Source organism: Exophiala oligosperma, assembly GCF_000835515.1.
Source record: "Exophiala oligosperma strain CBS 72588 unplaced genomic scaffold supercont1.8, whole genome shotgun sequence".
Taxonomy (NCBI): domain Eukaryota; kingdom Fungi; phylum Ascomycota; class Eurotiomycetes; order Chaetothyriales; family Herpotrichiellaceae; genus Exophiala; species Exophiala oligosperma.
This window is the reverse complement of record NW_015622825.1, coordinates 1,508,282-1,526,131: the sequence shown is the minus strand read 5'-3', so window position 1 is coordinate 1,526,131 and position 17,850 is coordinate 1,508,282. Positions and strand designations below refer to the sequence as shown.

Below are 17,850 nucleotides of genomic sequence, written 5' to 3'. Positions count from 1 at the left end.
CACTGCTCGATCATGGATTTTCTCCGTGAGGATCGCCTAACCAAGATACTTCTTAGTTGCTGCTTAAAGGCACTACTACTACACCCCCTTGGGCTTCGAGTGACACAATGGTTGGAGGAATGAATGGTGCCCCAGGGGCCACAATGATCGCAGTGGACGGAATGAAGGAGCATCAAACCGAGGTCGAAAATGCCTCGATCGACAGCGAAGAGGCATTAGGCACTGAAGAAGACTCGAAGTACAACCGTCGAGTGAACCGAAAATTGGACATCTATCTGCTGCCTATCATATGCTTCATCTACCTGCTTGGCTATCTTGACCGTGCAAATGTGGGCAATGCTCGCGTCGTAAGTACAGAGGTGATGCCCGCCCTTGTACGTCTTGGGTTGCTCACTTTTTATCAGGCCGGATTCACCAAGGACATCAAATTGACGGACTGGGAGTACAAAGTTGGTACGTTGAAAAGCAGCCTCTTACCGATCATCAAATACTAAACTGTGTCTGTTAGCAATTACAACTACATACGTGCCCTACATGCTGGTAGAGATTCCGAGTAATCTTCTTTTGAAGAAGATCGGCCCCCGGCGATTGATTCCCTTCCTCTGTGTATCTTGGGGCTTGGTGTCGGCTCTGCAGTGCCAAGTCACGTCTTTTGGAGGATTTGTTGCTGCTCGATTCTTCCTGGGTCTGACCGAAGGGGGCCTTTATCCAGGCATGATATTGTACCTTTCAAGCTTCTACCGACGCACTGAACTACAATTTCGAATCGCCTTCTTTTTTACCGCGGTCTCGTTCAGTGGCGCATTTTCTGGGCTACTAGCCGCCGCAATCGGACAGCTCAATGGCAACGGCGGCCTTCGGGGTTGGCAGTGGATCTTCCTGATTGAAGGTGTCATCACCATCGGTGTAGGTCTTATCGCCTTTTTCATTCTGCCAAACACGCCTGCTCAAGTCCGCCTGTTGAGCGAGGAGGAGAAACTCTACTGTATGCGCCGCTTGGAGAAAGAATCGAACAGCTTTGGAACGGAAAAGGTGACCATAAAAGCTGTGTTGTCCGTTGCCAAAGACCTCCATGTCTGGATTTTACTCGCCATCAACTTATGCGCCGCGGTGCTTGGATTTGGCCTCTCGGTTTTTGGGCCTTCGATTGTCAAGGCACTTGGGTACAGTCCTACCGTCACCCAACTCCTCACCGTGCCACCATATGCCTGCGCATTTATTGTCACCATCCTCGCCGCTCTTGGTTCAGACCGCTACCAGGCGCGCGGTTTCGCGCTCAACATCACGCTGGTCTTCGCCATTGTAGGTGCAGTGATGATGTACAAGGCGCGTGGGTTCGCGGCACGGTACACTGGTATCTGCATTCTCTTTACCGGAGCCTACGCGATGGCTCCATGTGGACTCAGCTGGCTCCCAAACAACGCCGCCGGCTACACAAGACGAGCAACCGCGATTGCATTGATGGCAATGTTCACATCCATTGGCGGAATCATCAGTACGTGGATCTATCCGACTTCGGACGCTCCGTACTATCCATTGGGCGCAAAGTTCGACCTTTCCGTGGCATGCATTGCTCAGGGACTTACTGTCTGTGAACTCTTATGGCTTCGACGGTTGAACAGAATCAAGGAAGAGCGACCTGAAACCTTGCTCAAGGGTATTGAGCATCTCAGTGAGGATGAACAGTTCAAGATGCTCGGCGACCACCACCCGAGATATAAGTATATTTACTAAACACCTGACAAGCGCGACGGTGCCATTGGGCCTCTCGAGCAGGCAGATGCATGCATGCCTACCTGTACCACAGTGATCATATCTTGAGAACACGAATCGGCAATAGCAACAGAAATACAGAGTGCTCCTTTCCATGGCCGCGAATTACCTACCTACTCGTAGAGTTACCACCAATGATATCGCTTGATGCTGAACTAAATTGAGCGTCTTGCAGGCTGCGTGCGAAATCAAAAATGTCTACCAATGAATGCATGCGAGTCCCTCGCTTGCCCAAGGTCAAAGACGCACAGCCACCACTCAGCCTGACGAAGTCTTTGCTGGATTTTCTGCCTTCACTCACTAAACACAGTATCAATGCGATATTCTTCCTCCATCACCTACTTTCGCATTCTTTGTGCTCTTTGTTTCAGACTACGGGAACCAACCGACCGTAACGCCCACAACATATTGGCTGGACAATGGTAGTTCCGTTCGGTTTCTCTGCAGGTGACTTCGTGTGTGCGATAGGTAAAACTTGCCCCCAACAAGTCAGGCAAACTCACGAGACTTATTCGGGTTATTGCATACATTCAACCATGCGCCATCTATGAAGCTAACTGCACTGCCTATAGGGCTGATCGTCAAAGTTGGAAAAGCCTTGCGTACCGTCGATGGCGCCTCGTTCGAATACCAGCAACTCGACATTGAGCTCCAAGGTCTCAAGAGGACGCTTGAGACTATCCAGACTCTTCAGCCTACTGAGGATAATATTTCCCATCTCGATGCAATCCGTTGCTTAGCCCTGACGTGCCAAATACCTCTCAATGCGTTTCTCCAGCGCCTCCAAAAGTTTGAGCAGAGATTAGGCCCCTTTGCAAAGCGCTCTGCTCTTGGAGGGACTATCCGAAAGTCGCAATGGGCTCTTCAGATGGGACAGGAAGTGCAGAAGCTCCGAGCCATGATATCAGCGAAAGTTCTCAGTCTGAATTTGCTTCTTTCAGTCCAAAATGCGTAAGGTCTGTGAATCATATCTGCCATTGTCGCTAACTCGTGATCAGCGAGAATTTAGGCAGAGTCGCAGCACAGACGAACGAAGGACTTCCCAAGTTGTTCTCCAAACTCGAGTCCATGTCAGTCGAGCAGACTCGTATCAGCAGCTCGGTCGTCAGCCAGACGGACACGCTGCAGCAAGTGGGTGACGGCCAGAGGAAGCTTCAGACAAGCTTCGATGACAATACGCAACAAATAGTGTCGAAGTTAGACGAGGCCGACAAAAGGGACAGATCGTTATCTCATGCCATGACCAGCCTCACGCAGAACTGGGCCAAGGTCCTAGCAACGTGAGTCTACAAAATGGCAATTGAGAAGATGAGCTAACATCTGAAAAGATTCAGTAGTCTGCCTCACGAATTCCGCGACATGTTACGGAGGATCACGTATGACCATGCTCCCTGGGCTCTCGCACACACGTTGAACTAATCCTCAAGGGCTTCTCATTTCGAAATGTACGGCATGCTTCGGACGGTACAGGATCATCTCAGCCGTACTCCTTGCCTCCACACGCAGGACAGCATCCTGTTTGAGGACGTTCTAGGACGATCGAAACTGTTGCCCTACGAGTACTTTCAGCATTTCGACGTATGAATGCCCTTCTCTCTCGGTGTTTTTCTTCTAATTCAGAAGCAGATGGTGGATAGGTTTCTACGCCATCAATTCGAAGGATTCCCAGGTGAAGACCACATTGGGAAAGGAGCCTATGTTCTGCTGGATATGCAACGGGGAGGCAGCGAAATTGTGCCTGCCCAGTGGAGGAATACCGTCTTTCCGGGGGCAACGGTGCAAATGTCTATACTTCTTGAAGAGCTTTATTCTACCAGAGGGAGTGATTCTGAGGCTATTTGCCCAAGGTCTGACTGCCCAGGGTTTTTGAGCACCCTCGGTACGGGCCGCTTGCGTTGGTAAGAGTCATTCCATCGTTATTACAGCTAATCTCACTGGTAGCAGCAACATCTGCGTGTTTGAAATTGCCAATGTCAACGAGGGAATGGGTGAAGTTGGAAGTTCCCATTATGAGTATCAGTATGAAGGAGGCGGGACAGTCGATGAGGACGCGGAAATCGCATTCGATTCCCCAATGCTCCAGAAGCAGCGGATCGAGATACAAGTTTTCAAAAGGGTTCACGTACGCAAAGCCGGCATTCGCACAGCACGAGTCTTTGTCTATCTCGATTTTTCAATTGTGGGAATGCCAGCATCTCTAACCGAGAAGTTCTATGTGGTGGAACGAATAACCAAGCCAATGTCAGGCTTCCCAGGGCCTCTCACGCTGCGTACTCTGCCAACACCTCTCTTTACAAGTCGAGACCTAGTACTAGATTTCGACACTCTTTTCCCTCCCTAGGCCTCTTCCACAGGGGCCGGTTTGAGGCAACTCACGACAACGACCGAGCAGTGGAAGGGCTCTTTCGAGGCAAGCACTAACAACATACGTATACAGTCGAGTGAACTCCCTGGCCTTGAGAAGAACGATTTTGAGAGCAGGTGCTTTGGCAGAATGGACTTGGGGGGTTTCCGACATGAATATCTAATTACCTAGTTAACCAGGTCGTGTCAATTTATACTTCATATTGTACCCTCATAATTCATCTCAAGGCGAGCAAAGCGATAGAGGATCAGAAATGTCTGAAGCACAAAGGCAAACGACATCACGCTTGACCATATCTGCCAACACATGAGTGAATTATGTTTGTCATATATGAATTGAATAATGGCTATGACGGCGACATAATTCAGGCTATGAATCCACAAAAAAAGTCGTACCGCAAAGTAGTCGAGGGACGAAAATTCCCACCATCACGCTTTATAAAGGGTATCCAAATAAGCGACGACGATCTTCTCGACGATGCTCTTGTCCGGTATGCTACCGGCGACGCCGTACAGTTGGGCACTCGAGCCTTTTCCTTTCTCGATCGGTCCCCCGGCCTTTAATCTTTCCACGGCCTTCTCCTTTTCCTCCTTGATCGTGGCGACGAGGTCGTCGATCAGACCGTCGACGGCCCCCGGTCTCGTCATCGGCAGCGTCACGGCGACGTGGACGCCGGGAGGGTCCTGGAGCGAGTTCAGGTGCCACCCTCGGTGGGACATGGCGTCGGAGACGTCGTAGATGGACACGGCGGGGTCGATGGACTCGAACGCGACCACGCTGACCATCGGTCGACCTAGGATCCTGAGTGTCTCTTTCAGGACGGGGTGTTCCTTGACGGCGTTCTCGATGGTCAATTTCGTGCTGACGATCTTGTGCGCGGCGTCGACGTATCCCTTTTCGCCGATGGCCATCATGCTGGCCCAGCAGCCCGCGATGAGCGCACCGGGACGTGACCCGGCGATGCTGGGTGACCCGTAGACGCCGCCAGCCCACTCGGGACAAATAAAGTACTGGTACTCTCTGAGCTCGCGGTTCCTGTAGAGAACGCAGCTGTTTCCCTTCGGGGCGAATCCGTACTTGTGCGTATCGACGCTTATGGAGGTCACGCCGGGCTGACGGAAATCAAACCCACCCTCGTCGGCCCAAGGGGAAGGGAAACCGGCTTTCGCCAAGCAAGGCATGATGAACGAACCCAGACAGCAGTCGACATGAAGAGGAATCTTGTAAGAGACTGCCAATTTCGACAGGGCCGGGATGTTGTCGACTATGCCGTGAGGGTAATTCGGTGCCGAGCCGACGAGCAGTATTGTGTTGGGGTTGATCAACCTCCTGACTCGGGCGACGTCGACCATGTACTCTGGGGCGGGACACGCGACCTGGTGCAGTTTGATCTTGAAGTAGCTCGCGGCCTTGTGGAAGGCGGCGTGGGCCGTGCTGGGGATGATCATCTCGGGTTCCGTGATGCCTCTTTCTGTATAACCCTTTTGCCGCGCCGACAGACAAGCCATCAGGATCGACTCCGTGCCTCCCGAGGTGGTCGCCCCGGCCCCGGACTCGGGCGCGTTGAACAGGGCCAGCACCATGGCCACCACCTCGGCCTCCATTTTCCGGACCGCGGGGAACACGTCGGCGTGGATCGGGTTCGCGACGCTGAACAGCCTCATGGCCTCACTCTGAATGTCCAAGAGAAAATCCTCGCCGTGGTACACGGCGCCCGAGACCTTTCCTTCTTCCCAGCGCGTCCGCTTCATGGCCACCAGCGACTCGAGTTCCGTGTGCAGTTGTTCTTTCGTCCAAGGCTCCTTCGGTAGGTGCAAGTAGTGGTTCGTCCCGGGACCCGAGGGAACCAGTTTGTCCTCCATGTCCTTGCGCGCCGCGACCAGTTGTTTGGCCACTTGGGACCTCACTCCCGGCAGACTTAGGAAAAATTTGTATGCATTCTTGTGGAGGTACCGGTAGAGGACGAGCACCGAACCGATCAAGCCGTGTCCGCGGAGGAAGTAGAACGACTTGCGCAGGATCCGGAGCAAGAACAGGACAAAGATGACGTTTCGTAGGATGTTGAAGTTGCCCTGGTGGTCCCTCAATCGTGACATGGCTGCTGCTGCTTGGGGCCGACGCCTTTGGAACTTGCTCTGCAAGCTGACGGGGAGAGGTGATGAACCCATTGCTGCTGCGGGATGGAGGAGGGCAAGCGAGGAGGGAGGCGTAGAGACTATCGAAAAGACATCACAAGGCAAATGATTTCGTTCGAAGTAGCACGACAAAGGAGAAAGAAGGTGGACGAACATATAAAGCGCCGAATGAGTATGTACACGTTGAGATGTGACGCAGGTTACCCACCACTCGTACTCGTGCCTAGGCACAAGGGAATTCTTTTCTCCGTATGCTACTGGTTGGCTGCGCACTTTTTTGTTCGCCACTCGCACATGGCGGTTTTTCCAGCGCAACTCGGAACTCGTATTTCGTATACCAAGTGATTCTGCCCAAATTACGAAGTACGGATGGCGAGCAATATAGAACACAACATCCTCCGTAAGAGTGCACTGTTTTGCGAGGCTATGTTGGTATCAAGGTTTTTATCTTGTATTGTGCCACTTTATCTCTCACTCGTCTAGGAAGAAAATGCCACTTTTGGTTGTTTTTCCCCTTTTCTGGTCTCTATCTCTCGCGCGTTCAGCTCATTTAACAAGCTCGTTGATATATACATAACTGCTGAGATAGACCATGCCTCAATGACGCCGAAAAATAACCCCAGATTTTTACTTCTCCAGAGCCGTGGAATATCATAGGAAAAAAGATCATGCTGCGTCATCCTCTAGGCGGTGACACCATTCGTTCTGGTCCTCTTGGCGGCACGTCCCTCAGAGACCTCATCCGCAACAGTCTCGTCTAGTTGTCTCTTCTCGGGTATCGATTCCTCTTGCTGTTGCTTTTCAGCCAGGAGCTTCTTCTCCTTCTCGGTCATGTTAGGAAGTTCGACCTCGTTTCCTGGATTCTTCTTGCCTGCCATCAAGGCGCGGTGGTAGGCGTGGATGATCGAGTCGGCGTCGTCAATCGCAATTGGTCGAATATCGGCCAGTCTCTTGATGGCGGCGGTGACTTCCTTGTATTGTGCATCGGTCATTTCAATGTTGAGTTGCTGTGCTCGCGACTTAATGGCATTCCAGCCGGTCAATCGGGAGGCAAAGTGGATGTATCTTCCGATACCAAAGTCGGACGGGTCGATGATCTCGTATGTGCTTGGGTTGGCGAGGATAGCCTTGGCGTGAATGCCAGCCTTGTGGGTGAAGGCACAGAATCCAGTGATGGGGTTGTTGAAAGGAATGTTGACAGCAACAGCTTCCGCAACCAACTCCTCAATATCCTTGATCTTCTCCAAGTTATACTTGCCCTTGACGTAGTCTCGGTCGGCGGTGATCATTCGGGCCATCAGACCACCAAGAGTGGTGATACCATTTCGCTCACCGATACCAAGAACCGAGGTATCAATATGGGTGGCACCAGCCTCCAAAGCGCAGTAAGCGTTCGCAATAGCGCATCCGGTATCGTTGTGGAAATGGCATTCGATGTCACAGCTGACAACACCCCTGAGAGTACGGACGAGGTCGTAGACTTGACGTGGTGAAGCGCAACCGACAGTGTCTGCGATACCAACTCTCTGCAAAAAGTTAGTGGCTGGTCTAAAAGTAGAGATAGAGAAGAGAGGAGGGGTCCTAATATATTTCATGCATTTGTGCATGAAGGGGATGACTCACGTTCACGCCGACCTTGTCGACAGCCTGGTAGAGAGAAAGAAGGTCGACCAGATCAGATCGGAAGGAATCTTCACTGGAGAATCGAATTTCAATACCCTTGCTCTTGACGAACTCGATGACCTCGATTGCGGTGTTCTTGATATAAGTCCTGTAAAGCGTCAGAATTCGGGCCTTGTCGGCGGATAAACAGAGTAGTTCTCACATGTCCTTTCCATGGGAATGCTCTCTCAGAAATGAGGATGTTCCAATAACAACATCCACACCGTCAACACCAGTCTCGACCGCTATTCTGGCATCGTCCATGTGGCATCGAATGTGTGTCAGGATCTTGGATCTCTTCAAACCGAGCTTGCAGATGGCCTCGCAATCCTTGCGAGACTGCTCCGAGGCGGCTGGGGAGGTGAGTTCGATGTACTGTGAGCAATGTCAGGAAAGGTTTGCAGATGACGATGAGCGTCGCAGCTCAGCAAATGTCACCTACATCGGCTCCAAACTCATCGAGTGCCTTTGCAATCTCAACCTTCTTAGCAGTGTCGAAGTAGGCGTTGGCAAATTGTTCTCCTTCTCTTAGCGTGCTTTCGATGATCTGGAACTTGTTGATGTTGCTGAGAAAGTCACCAACGGGGAGGTATGGGTTTCGGGAATTCAGAGGGCCGGGGTTCGCTCTCGTTTGGATTCCGGTATAACCATCGCGGTTACCGTTAACGTTCGCGTGGCCATTTACACCGTTCGAGTGTCCGTTGACACCGTTGGTGGGTGTGTCGTCTGCTGAGGGGCACATGATGTGTGTGAGGAGTGTAGGTCGGTGTAGAGAGGTATGAAGAACCGGGAGTGACACAGAAATAATCGTACTCGTAGAGATGAGTTCGAGTCGAGGGTATGTTTGATGATGGAGAAAGGGAAGAAGAGTAGAAGATTCACGGGCGGTGTGAGGTAGAGCAAGTAAGTTATCCGGGATTTTTTTATGAGTCAAAAAACAGCGATGATGATTTGACGGTGGATGGGGGAAAGATCAAAGAGAAAAATAGGGCCCCTGGGCAAAAGCTGGGTTTACGCGGGTACTTGCGACTGGTGAGTGGCCGCGGCTTGATGGTACAATATATGGGGCTGCGAGAGACTCGGGTGTCTTGTTCGCTAAGAGGTTGGGAGGGATTTGGGTGGGAGGAGAAAAAGTGACTGCACAGTCAGTTCACGGGTGAGTGACTGATGAGTGTACGAGAACGAGTACGAGTTCGATGGATGCGGGGAAAGTCTCTTGCCTTCTCCGAGGCCGGTGAAAATTTTGCAATGACATAATCACAGGCCGCCGGTTTTGGGCCGATTCTGGAGGGGTCAAAGGTACAAGGACATACAGATATCTACCACCTATACTACTCAACGACAGTGTATATAGCTTGATAACAAGAGATAAATTCAAAACATTCTTCCCGTTTATACCGAGTACATCATACACGCGCCTCCCCAGGTTTCGAGGAAAATGAGTCATGTATTTATTTCAGCTCGACCGCGGAGTGTATTCCTTGTCATCTCTCGCCCTACCGCTCCGTACAACAATACTCATCTCATTCACACTTTCAGCTGAATGTTCCTGATAAGTATCATTCCAGAACTACGTGGAGTTTCCCAAGCATTCAGAGCCTTGTCATCACCTTGTAAAAATGATCCACAAGACCTTGATGCAACCATGAGGACCTGCCTGGGAAGAATGGCTCGTCTGCTCCACATCTATTTAACACGCTGACATATTTTCATTGCGGAAGGGCGTGAAATCACGGCTAAGTATCCGTACCGACAGAAACACTTACGAAACTTGACGTGTACTGTACTTTGCTACCGTGGATTTTATATAGTCGACATTTCAAGATATATAGGTAGTATATCCATCATAGGTTGATTGTTACGAGTACCTTGTTCCACCCCAACAACCCAACCCCCTTTAGCCACTAAGAGCACGGCACACTCACAACTCATAGAGATCAACAAACACACACCAAATCATGACCTCGTATAAGCAACCATGGATCGAAACGCCGTTACTGGAGTCGAGTATTCTCTCCAAAATTGCCGGATGGTACTACCCTCTCCACATGACCAGCTCCTCCCCGAAGAACCCATACTAACAGGTGACCTTATGCGACAGCCGAATATTTCTCAAACTCGAAAACCTTCAGCCGTCAGGGTCATTCAAATCAAGGGGCATAGGTAACTCGATGATCAGCAGCATACAATCCCAAGACCCTTCCGACAAGACTCGAGACGTTCATTTCTATTCATCGTCCGGCGGCAATGCTGGACTGGCCTGCGTCACCGCGGCCGTCTCCTTGGGATACAAAGCCTCGGTCGTGGTGCCGGAGAGCACGGACGAGTGGACGATCGACAAACTTCGTTCGGCCGGTGCGAGCGAAGTCATCGTCCACGGAGCGACCTGGTTCCACGCCGACACTTACCTCCGAGAGACCGTCATTCCGACGGCAGAAAGGCACGGCGAGCGTGGCATCTACATCCACCCGTTCGACAAGCCCGCGGTGTGGGAGGGGGCATCCACCATGGTCGACGAGATGAAGAAACAAATGCCCGACGGACAACCGCCGGACGCCGTCGTGTGTTCCGTCGGCGGCGGAGGTCTATTCTCCGGAATCATGATGGGTCTCGACCGAGCCGGTTGGGGGGACGAGGTACAGGTGATGCCGGTGGAGACGGTGGGTGCCGATTCCCTCGCGCAGTCGGTCGAAAAGGGTAGGTTGGTCACCCTCCCCGGCATCACGTCCATCGCCACGTCCTTGGGGGCCATCCAGGTGGCGGAGAACGCTTTCGTCCAGGGAAGACGCCCGACCGTCACGCCGGTCGTCCTCGAAGACGCCGAGGCCTGTTCGGCGTGTTGGCGGTTCCTCGACGACGAGCGATACCTGGTCGAACCGGCCTGTGGCGTCAGCGTCGCACTGGCCTACGATGGCAGGTTGAAACATTACCTTCGAAATTTCCGGCCCGAGTCCAAGGTCGTCCTCGTCGTCTGTGGAGGATCCAAAATCTCACTCGACCTTCTCAACAAGTACCGGTCACAATATCAAAACCGGAGCGAAGAACTCGCGACAAAATATGCATGAACGGGTAGGGGTCGATGTGCAACAAAAAAGAGCATCAGGATCGTACGCGACGTCGACTCCATGTCCGACAATGTGTTGATTTCGGGGATTCCCCGTCTTTTACACAAAATACTCGAGAAGTTACAGCAACGATGATTAGATTTAGCGACATATGGAAAATGGTTCATACAATATTTCCTTTCTTTCATTTCATTCTCGGTTGATTGTGACATGTCATGATTCATTAAAATCCAAAATATCAAAATCATCCCTTTGTCCTTCTCGTCAAATTGCAAATCACACCTTCCTGTTGTACGAACCAATGGTTACAAATATGCCATTCTTTCTCGGGATGAGTCAATTCGACCTTGAACTCTCGTAGTAATTGTGGTACGACTTTTTGCATTTCAATCATTGCTGTAGTTGTATACAACGAGGCAAAATTAGCACTGTCCAGATGGGTAAAGACTGAAAGCCTGGTCCCATACATGTGGGTAAGGAAAATAAAAGCACGATCTGGGAAAGAGACCAAAGAGAAAAACAAAAAACAACTTACAGATATTCCGACCAATACACTTTCTACTCCCTCCACCAAAGTTCAATTCGAGAATGTTGTCCATCTGCTTCAAGTGCGCCTCGGAACCTTCCATCCACCGTTCGGGCTTGAACTCGTCCGGGTCGGGGAACACCTCTGGGTCCCTGTTCGTCACCCACGGGTTGATACCGACGATGGTCCCACCGGGGATGAAGTGGCCGTCGACGTCGACGCCCTCGGCGGGCACGTGTCGTTCCATCAATAGCCCGACGGACGGGTGGATGCGCATGGACTCTTTCAGGACGGCGTTGAAGTACGGTAGGTCGTTGGTGGATTCCTTGTATTTGATGGGCGTGCTCAACTTTCCCGCCTTGTCGGCCGCGTCGATCTCTCCGACCACCTTCGCCATGCACTCCGGGTGGCGACAGAGGTAGTAGATGACCGCCCGGAGGGCGATGGCCGTCGTGTCGCTCCCCGCGAAAACATTGGTCGACAGATGGACGATGATGTCTCGGGTGTTCATCTTCAAAGGATCCGAGGACTTGACGTAGGCCCACCTGGAAAGCATGTCCCTCCCCTCGACGTCGGCGTTGATGAGTTCCCCGTCCCTCTTGATCGAAGCGCGTCCGTTGATGGCCTTGAGCGTGAACACGAGCACCTGGTTCCACGTCTCCATGGCCGGCATCAGCATGGAAAACAACGGGTTGCCCAGCAGGAACTTGTGGTACTCCGGCACTTGCCCACACAGGGCGGCGTAGGTGAGCATGCCCTCGATCGCCTTCATCATGCCGTCCACGTCCCGACCTTGGTCCAAGAAGCCCAGCTTGCTGGCGAACGTGACCTCTCCCACGACGTCAAATGCAAAGTACTGTAGCCAAGCTCCCAGATCGACAGGTTTTTTGTCCGTCGCGAATTTGTCCAGTTTCTGCATGAACAGCGTTATGCACGAGTCGATGGCCTCTTCCGACTCGAGAAGGTTGGGCAAGCTGTACGCGGCGCCCACCTTGCGCTTCTCCACCCGGTGGTAGTTTGGGTCCCGCGTCGAAAACAAATTCATCTCCGGCCTCTTCTTCCACGAGACGCATTGGATGGGGTAAAAGGCCGACTTTGTAAAGTTCTCCTTGATGTTGTAGATGATGGGGATGTAGGACGGGTCGGCGATGGAGACGTGGTTCGGCGCGATACGGACCAGTGGACCGTACTTTCGATGCACCTCTATCGCCGTCAGGTGTGCTTTCCCCTTCCAGACGTCGTACAGCCTCCAGAACTTGGTGTAGGCGGCGACCGGCGGGCCTGGGATCGAGACCAAGTGTCGTTGGAACTTGTTCCAGAATAGACGAAGAACGATAAAGGCACCAATGAGCTGTAGCGGATAGGTGATGGCGATGATGCGCAGCTGCGAGAACAGCGCGGCCTTTTCTGAGTGAGTCGCCGGTGCCATCCTGTTTGTTGTTGTTTTTTCCCGTCGTGCTGGCAAAAGAAATCAGGCTCAGGGTTTCTTTGCTGTTGTGTGGCCACCCTACTACTATATGTCTTGTTTCTTCTCAATCAACATCCTACCAGTACACAGCAAGTTGCAGCCATGTGTCCGACGATGACAGGTCACGTTTCGGAAACGCAAGGATACTCCACAGGTCATGATCCGACCACTGAATCAGGGTATGAAACCATTTGTTGATCTCTGATTGACTGCAAGCTGTGTACTTGTAGAGATGGGCGTATTCGGCCCACATGGACGTATACTGTACAACAGTCGCCCACATGGTGGAGCTTCCAGGGCGGAGTTGCGGAGAAGTCGATCACTAGAGGTGCTCGATCCGGGAGGCCTCTCTTTCTCATCCCACATCAAATGACGCTGGTGCAGCTGGTGCGACTCGCACACGTACTCGGTACTGGTAGCGAAGACGCTCTGAATATCAAATTATAGGTAGGGAAGGAGGTAAATTTTTCTTGATGTCCCTCTGTAGGCAATCAGGACTTGTTCGCAATAACTGCAATCTGCTGTCAGCCGCACTAATAAATATGTACTACCATCTGGCCTCAACGCAACCCCTGATATCAAGGCTGCTCAATGTTGACAGACAGTAAATACTGTAGCATTTTGACGGGGCCATCAATGGATGTTCTCCACGTATTACTACGTGCTCGGCTGTCGTTGACGAATTTTTCAAGACTTGTCGATAGCTCTGTAACAAGGCTGATGGGGCACTTGATCCCTAATATTTTGTCTCCAGTCCGGATCCCATCATACACTTGTATCGGCTGGATTTCGGATTCATGCCGATGAGTGACAGTCGATCACCAGCCATCCTTCCGACGCAGCTTTTGACGAAAACTTCAGCTCTCAGAGAGTCAAGGCGCCTTTACTCATACACGTCGTGACTGATACTGGCTAGCGAGGCTCTTCGTGTTGCTTAATGCCTTCCACTATAAAAGTGGAAATGTGCCTCGTACGCCTGGTGTAGAGAGGTTACCATACCGGGCGCCGGAGTCGTTCTATTCGGCAGCGACTCTGATCAAAGAGCTCCTCTGTCGATGACGACAGTACGTCTCTCTCTCTTGATGCATTCGCGCTCCGCTCACAACAACTTCAACTGTCCCGTCACTTGGTCAACGACGCTCTTGGGTCCCAAGACTCCCAACACCGTAGCACTTCCAGCTGCAATCTGTGTCCTGCCTGCGTCGTGGATGATTCTTGCGCAGAGACCAAGACTCATCGCTTGTGCCTGTAACGTTTCCAGCTCTTCCTCAGATTTGGCCTGTACCGCGATCTTGGGCTGTCCTCCCCATTCCCAGCGTTTGAGCAGAGGTGCAGACGACGGATGGTTGACCAGGTACTTGTAGCAGGCGAGTGTGGCATGGGAACACTGTGCAGCAATCTTACCTGTTGTTTCGTCAGTAGAGCGCTCATTGCAATGACGCACGTTCTCTCGCGCGCTCTCTCTCACTCTCTCACAACCAACCTTTGCCCATGCCTAGATCCGTCCTGACCGCCAGTACCAGCTTGACTTCTTCCTTGGAATCTCTGAAATCCTTGAGCTCGTTTCCGTCCCCTTCCTCATCTTCGTCTTCATCCTCGTCCTCATCATCTGCTTGTTCGTCGCTCGAATCTGCATGGACTTTCACGTCGTAGCTGTTGGGCCAACTCTTCTTGAGTCCGGTTGGACCGCTCGAACCACCGAATACGCCGATACTACTGCCTTGCCCAATGAAGTAGCCTGCCAGCAGGCCGAGAATGAGGGAGGACACCGCCACTGCCGCGAGTGAGGGAGGAGCTTTTTCGGCCATGACTTTTTTCGACAGGGCGAGATTGAGGCGGCTGTACAAGCGCAAAGAAAAACAAGAATGGACACAATTTCTCGTCACTCAACTCCTTGGCCTCTCCAATTTTTCAATCAATGGTAAGAGAGACGAAAAAAATAAAAACCCGAAGCGCCCTAGAGCTCTTCTACTCAATTTCTACAGAGTAAGAACAAAGAAGTTGCATGCGCTCAGAAATATCCGAGCCTTGCTGCTTTTACAATCTCAGCCTTGTCCACTATTTATTTACACACCTCTTAATAAGGGGAAACTTGATCCGTGGCTCGCGTCTTCACCTCCTTCACATCCACCACCAAAAAAAAGCAACAAAAATCCTACAGCAAAAACAAAAAGTTAAGAGGTTCGAACCCAGGAACTGGCTTCTCTTTTACTTATCCCGACTATGACCATTTCGTACCTCTAGGAAAGTCTTAACTGCTTGTAGAGTGTAGTACCATGGCCATGGAAACCTGCCGACTCCCAGTTTTAATGCCCACTAAAGCTGGTTTCCAAGGATAAGCCCAACCTCCGAACCATTGGTTAACAAGGTCGCAATTCGACGCGGTGAGTCTTTACTAGTTGGGCCATCAAGGCGATCAATGTTGAAGAGGAGTTCACTGGTTTAAATACATGTAGAGGTACAGTCAACATGGCATTCACTCCACGCAGGGTGAATTCATACCTCAGTAGTACACGCAAGTTGCTTCTGTGTCCCATGAGGTAGACGTCATACCTCGCCTGACTGACCGGATATCCTCAATCATGTATTTGTTTCTACTGTCCAGTCGAGATCGAAGATGCCGGCGATGAGGTCGAATTTGTTCCTGAGCCCTTTGCGAACACACTCGCCGACCCGGTCAACACTGGTCCACCTGTGACCGCTTCGAATACGGTCATCATTGAAGCGTGGTCGAAATGCATCCGGAAATGGCGAAACAAATCCGTCATCTTCTCGAGGAGAGTCATCCTTTCACTCGCTCCACTCACACCGTACACCATCGGTCCCGCATATGTCATGTACATGGCCCCAAAAGGTTTGGTGGCGGACACAAAATCGAGAGTCGCCATGATGTGCCGTGCCGCCTGCGCCGTCTGTAGCGTCAAGGCCGCGTTCTCGTCAGGCAGCAGGCGTGAGAGAACGACGTTGACAGTGATGACCCACGCGTGATACATCGACGTCTGTTTGACGATCCGGTGGGGGAACAACGATTCGTTCTTGGTCGTGGGATTCCACTCCTGCGTCGGCGGCAAGGGCCCCTTGTACACGTTCGCACATACTTCGTGGACGCCAGGGTGGGACAGGAGTCGGGTGACGGTGTCGGAATGCTTTACGATCTCCTTGCGAAGGGCATACGCGTCGCGGAGAATGGACGGATACAGCGGCGAAGAGGTGTCGCAGATTCCGGGCTCGGACGACATGATGGATCGCATGCGGATCAAGAGATTCGGCAGTCGGGCGATCGCGGTCCATGACTCGGTGAGTACGGGCGTGTCAGAGGGGACGCCTCGACGCATGACACCGGCCCAGTCGGGGTCGCCGAGAAAGCAGTCTTCCCCGCGGAGGAGCGCCTGCGTGATGATGGCCGGGTACTGCGACGAGAAGATGGCCAGTTCGAAATCCGACTGGATGCGGCCGGGCCCACTGCCTCTGAAGATGGCGGACACACCACCGGCGAGCGTCACGTACGAATAGCTGCTCTGGCCCGGCTTGAGAAGTTCGTATTGCGCGATGATCAGGGCCGCGCAGAGTGTCTCGGAAGACGTGGTCGCAGGGTGATCGGCCAACGACAGTTCCTCGCGCAGTGCCCTGATGGCGACGCCGTAGTTTGCGAGCTCGACGAATTCGTCGTGTGGCAGACCGTGGGAGACGAGGTTGTACGACGCAAGCACACAGGTGACGGCCGCATCGAGTGCCTTGCTATGCCCCAGTCGATATGGCAGGTGACGGTAATGGGCACCCATCTGTTGCAGGCGGTGTCCGAATTCGCTCGGCCAGTCTAGCGCTTCCGCCAGAGACGCTGCCAGCCTCGCCGCTTGGCTGAGTGGGACTGTAGGGGGTATCATAGTCGTCGAGGATTTCCCCGCGCCGTGGTGGCCATGGTCAGAAGAAGATCCCCGGATCTGCTGTGAGACGATGCTGGAGTTGGACGGTAAGATGGCGCCATCATCATCGTTCTGATTGGTCCTCGAGATGGATACCGTCTGCAGTGCTCGAAGAAGTTGGATGTGTTGGTCTGTCGAGCCGTACTGGTACCTGAAAGGTGACTCGGGCCCTGTACAGTGACGTTTGCTCTTTTCGCACTGGAAGCACACCGGTGTCCGTTCGTCGCACTAAAGTTTGAGAGAGTTGGGTTAGAGTCGCGAAACCTCCTTTCTGGGTTCGTATTGTATAGCCACGAGACGCACACACACATACACATGTCCGGCAAGGGTATTTTGGGAACTCTGGACTCACTTTGATTCGACGCTGTTTACATGTTCGGCAACCCTTGCTTCGACCGCCGTTACGCATTTTTCTTATCGGATCGGAAGTATAAGAGACGTGTTGTAACAATCAGTTGAAGGTATCACGAACCGTAAATCGCGATCAGAACATCAAAAAAAGCGAGGGAAGAGGAATCAAAGGACTATTTCAGTGACATCCATACACCCTACAGTATGCAGTTCTCTCGTCGTTTTCCGGCCCCCAACCTTTCTGGATATTGAACAACAGAGCGGTCGACCATTGGCCCTTTTTGACAGCAACAGACGAGAGACATTGTACCTAGTAGGGGCTACAATAAGATCCTTTGTCTGCGGTGATGATGATTGACTCCCCTACCGCGTACTTCTGTACGACTAAGGTAGTCTTACTCGGTAGTGTAGCTGAGTTCAGCTCGAGGGCACGTGGTCGCGGGTTTAACTTGATTGGGAACAGGTACGGAGTGGTATTAAATACGAGAACTCGTATCCGTAGGGAGTACCAATGAATTATACCCAGCACCTTAGTAGGGCAAACAAAACTCAAGCTTGCTGCAAACGCGAAATCATCATCTA

The 17,850-nt window shown here is 52.0% G+C and overlaps 8 protein-coding genes across 8 annotated transcripts; 3 read left to right on the top strand and 5 right to left on the bottom strand.

Annotated features, from left to right (window-relative positions):
• Positions 1 to 143: 143 nt before the first annotated feature.
• Positions 144 to 1,734, top strand: PV06_08482 (uncharacterized protein; the record flags this gene model as incomplete). Its single annotated transcript, XM_016409820.1, has 3 exons — positions 144 to 347; positions 405 to 453; positions 509 to 1,734. The coding sequence occupies 3 exons, from the start codon at positions 144 to 146 to the stop codon at positions 1,732 to 1,734; spliced, it is 1,479 nt and encodes a 492-aa protein (XP_016260128.1).
• A 586-nt stretch (positions 1,735 to 2,320) lies between these two features.
• Positions 2,321 to 4,168, top strand: PV06_08481 (uncharacterized protein; the record flags this gene model as incomplete). The annotated part of the gene is made up of 6 exons (XM_016409819.1): positions 2,321 to 2,724; positions 2,772 to 3,053; positions 3,102 to 3,149; positions 3,201 to 3,351; positions 3,400 to 3,671; positions 3,715 to 4,168. The coding sequence occupies 6 exons, from the start codon at positions 2,321 to 2,323 to the stop codon at positions 4,112 to 4,114; spliced, it is 1,557 nt and encodes a 518-aa protein (XP_016260127.1). The 3' UTR covers positions 4,115 to 4,168.
• Positions 4,169 to 4,263: 95 nt separating this feature from the next.
• Positions 4,264 to 6,447, bottom strand: PV06_08480 (uncharacterized protein). The gene has a single exon (XM_016409818.1). The coding sequence runs from the start codon at positions 6,427 to 6,429 to the stop codon at positions 4,567 to 4,569; it is 1,863 nt and encodes a 620-aa protein (XP_016260126.1). The 5' UTR covers positions 6,430 to 6,447; the 3' UTR covers positions 4,264 to 4,566.
• Positions 6,448 to 6,682: 235 nt separating this feature from the next.
• PV06_08479 (homocitrate synthase, mitochondrial) lies at positions 6,683 to 9,055 on the bottom strand. Its single transcript, XM_016409817.1, has 4 exons — positions 8,378 to 9,055; positions 8,099 to 8,310; positions 7,897 to 8,044; positions 6,683 to 7,799 (listed from the first exon to the last, which is right to left on the bottom strand). The coding sequence occupies exons 1-4, from the start codon at positions 8,675 to 8,677 to the stop codon at positions 6,957 to 6,959; spliced, it is 1,503 nt and encodes a 500-aa protein (XP_016260125.1). The 5' UTR covers positions 8,678 to 9,055; the 3' UTR covers positions 6,683 to 6,956.
• Positions 9,056 to 9,303: 248 nt separating this feature from the next.
• PV06_08478 (uncharacterized protein) lies at positions 9,304 to 11,187 on the top strand. Its single transcript, XM_016409816.1, has 2 exons — positions 9,304 to 9,967; positions 10,037 to 11,187. Exons 1-2 carry the CDS (start codon positions 9,894 to 9,896, stop codon positions 10,998 to 11,000), a joined length of 1,038 nt encoding a protein of 345 aa, XP_016260124.1. The 5' UTR covers positions 9,304 to 9,893; the 3' UTR covers positions 11,001 to 11,187.
• A 57-nt stretch (positions 11,188 to 11,244) lies between these two features.
• PV06_08477 (uncharacterized protein) lies at positions 11,245 to 12,955 on the bottom strand (the record flags this gene model as incomplete). Its single annotated transcript, XM_016409815.1, has 2 exons — positions 11,245 to 11,396; positions 11,536 to 12,955. 2 exons carry the CDS (start codon positions 12,953 to 12,955, stop codon positions 11,245 to 11,247), a joined length of 1,572 nt encoding a protein of 523 aa, XP_016260123.1.
• Positions 12,956 to 14,093: 1,138 nt separating this feature from the next.
• On the bottom strand, positions 14,094 to 14,802 carry PV06_08476 (peptidyl-tRNA hydrolase; the record flags this gene model as incomplete). The annotated part of the gene is made up of 2 exons (XM_016409814.1): positions 14,094 to 14,398; positions 14,478 to 14,802. The coding sequence occupies 2 exons, from the start codon at positions 14,800 to 14,802 to the stop codon at positions 14,094 to 14,096; spliced, it is 630 nt and encodes a 209-aa protein (XP_016260122.1).
• Positions 14,803 to 15,588: 786 nt separating this feature from the next.
• PV06_08475 (uncharacterized protein) lies at positions 15,589 to 17,326 on the bottom strand (the record flags this gene model as incomplete). Its single annotated transcript, XM_016409813.1, has 2 exons — positions 15,589 to 17,145; positions 17,270 to 17,326. The coding sequence occupies 2 exons, from the start codon at positions 17,324 to 17,326 to the stop codon at positions 15,589 to 15,591; spliced, it is 1,614 nt and encodes a 537-aa protein (XP_016260121.1).
• Positions 17,327 to 17,850: the final 524 nt, after the last annotated feature.

Coding starts and splice junctions, on each gene's coding strand:
- PV06_08480 (XM_016409818.1), bottom strand. CDS start 6,429: ATGTTCGTCCACCTTCTTTCTCCTTTGTCGTGCTACTTCGAACGAAAT.
- PV06_08479 (XM_016409817.1), bottom strand. CDS start 8,677: ATGTGCCCCTCAGCAGACGACACACCCACCAACGGTGTCAACGGACAC. Junction 8,311..8,377: donor TCGATGAGTTTGGAGCCGAT/GTAGGTGACATT, acceptor CATTGCTCACAG/TACATCGAACTCACCTCCCC. Junction 8,045..8,098: donor CATTCCCATGGAAAGGACAT/GTGAGAACTACT, acceptor GACGCTTTACAG/GACTTATATCAAGAACACCG.
- PV06_08478 (XM_016409816.1), top strand. CDS start 9,894: ATGACCTCGTATAAGCAACCATGGATCGAAACGCCGTTACTGGAGTCG. Junction 9,968..10,036: donor CTCTCCAAAATTGCCGGATG/GTACTACCCTCT, acceptor CTTATGCGACAG/CCGAATATTTCTCAAACTCG.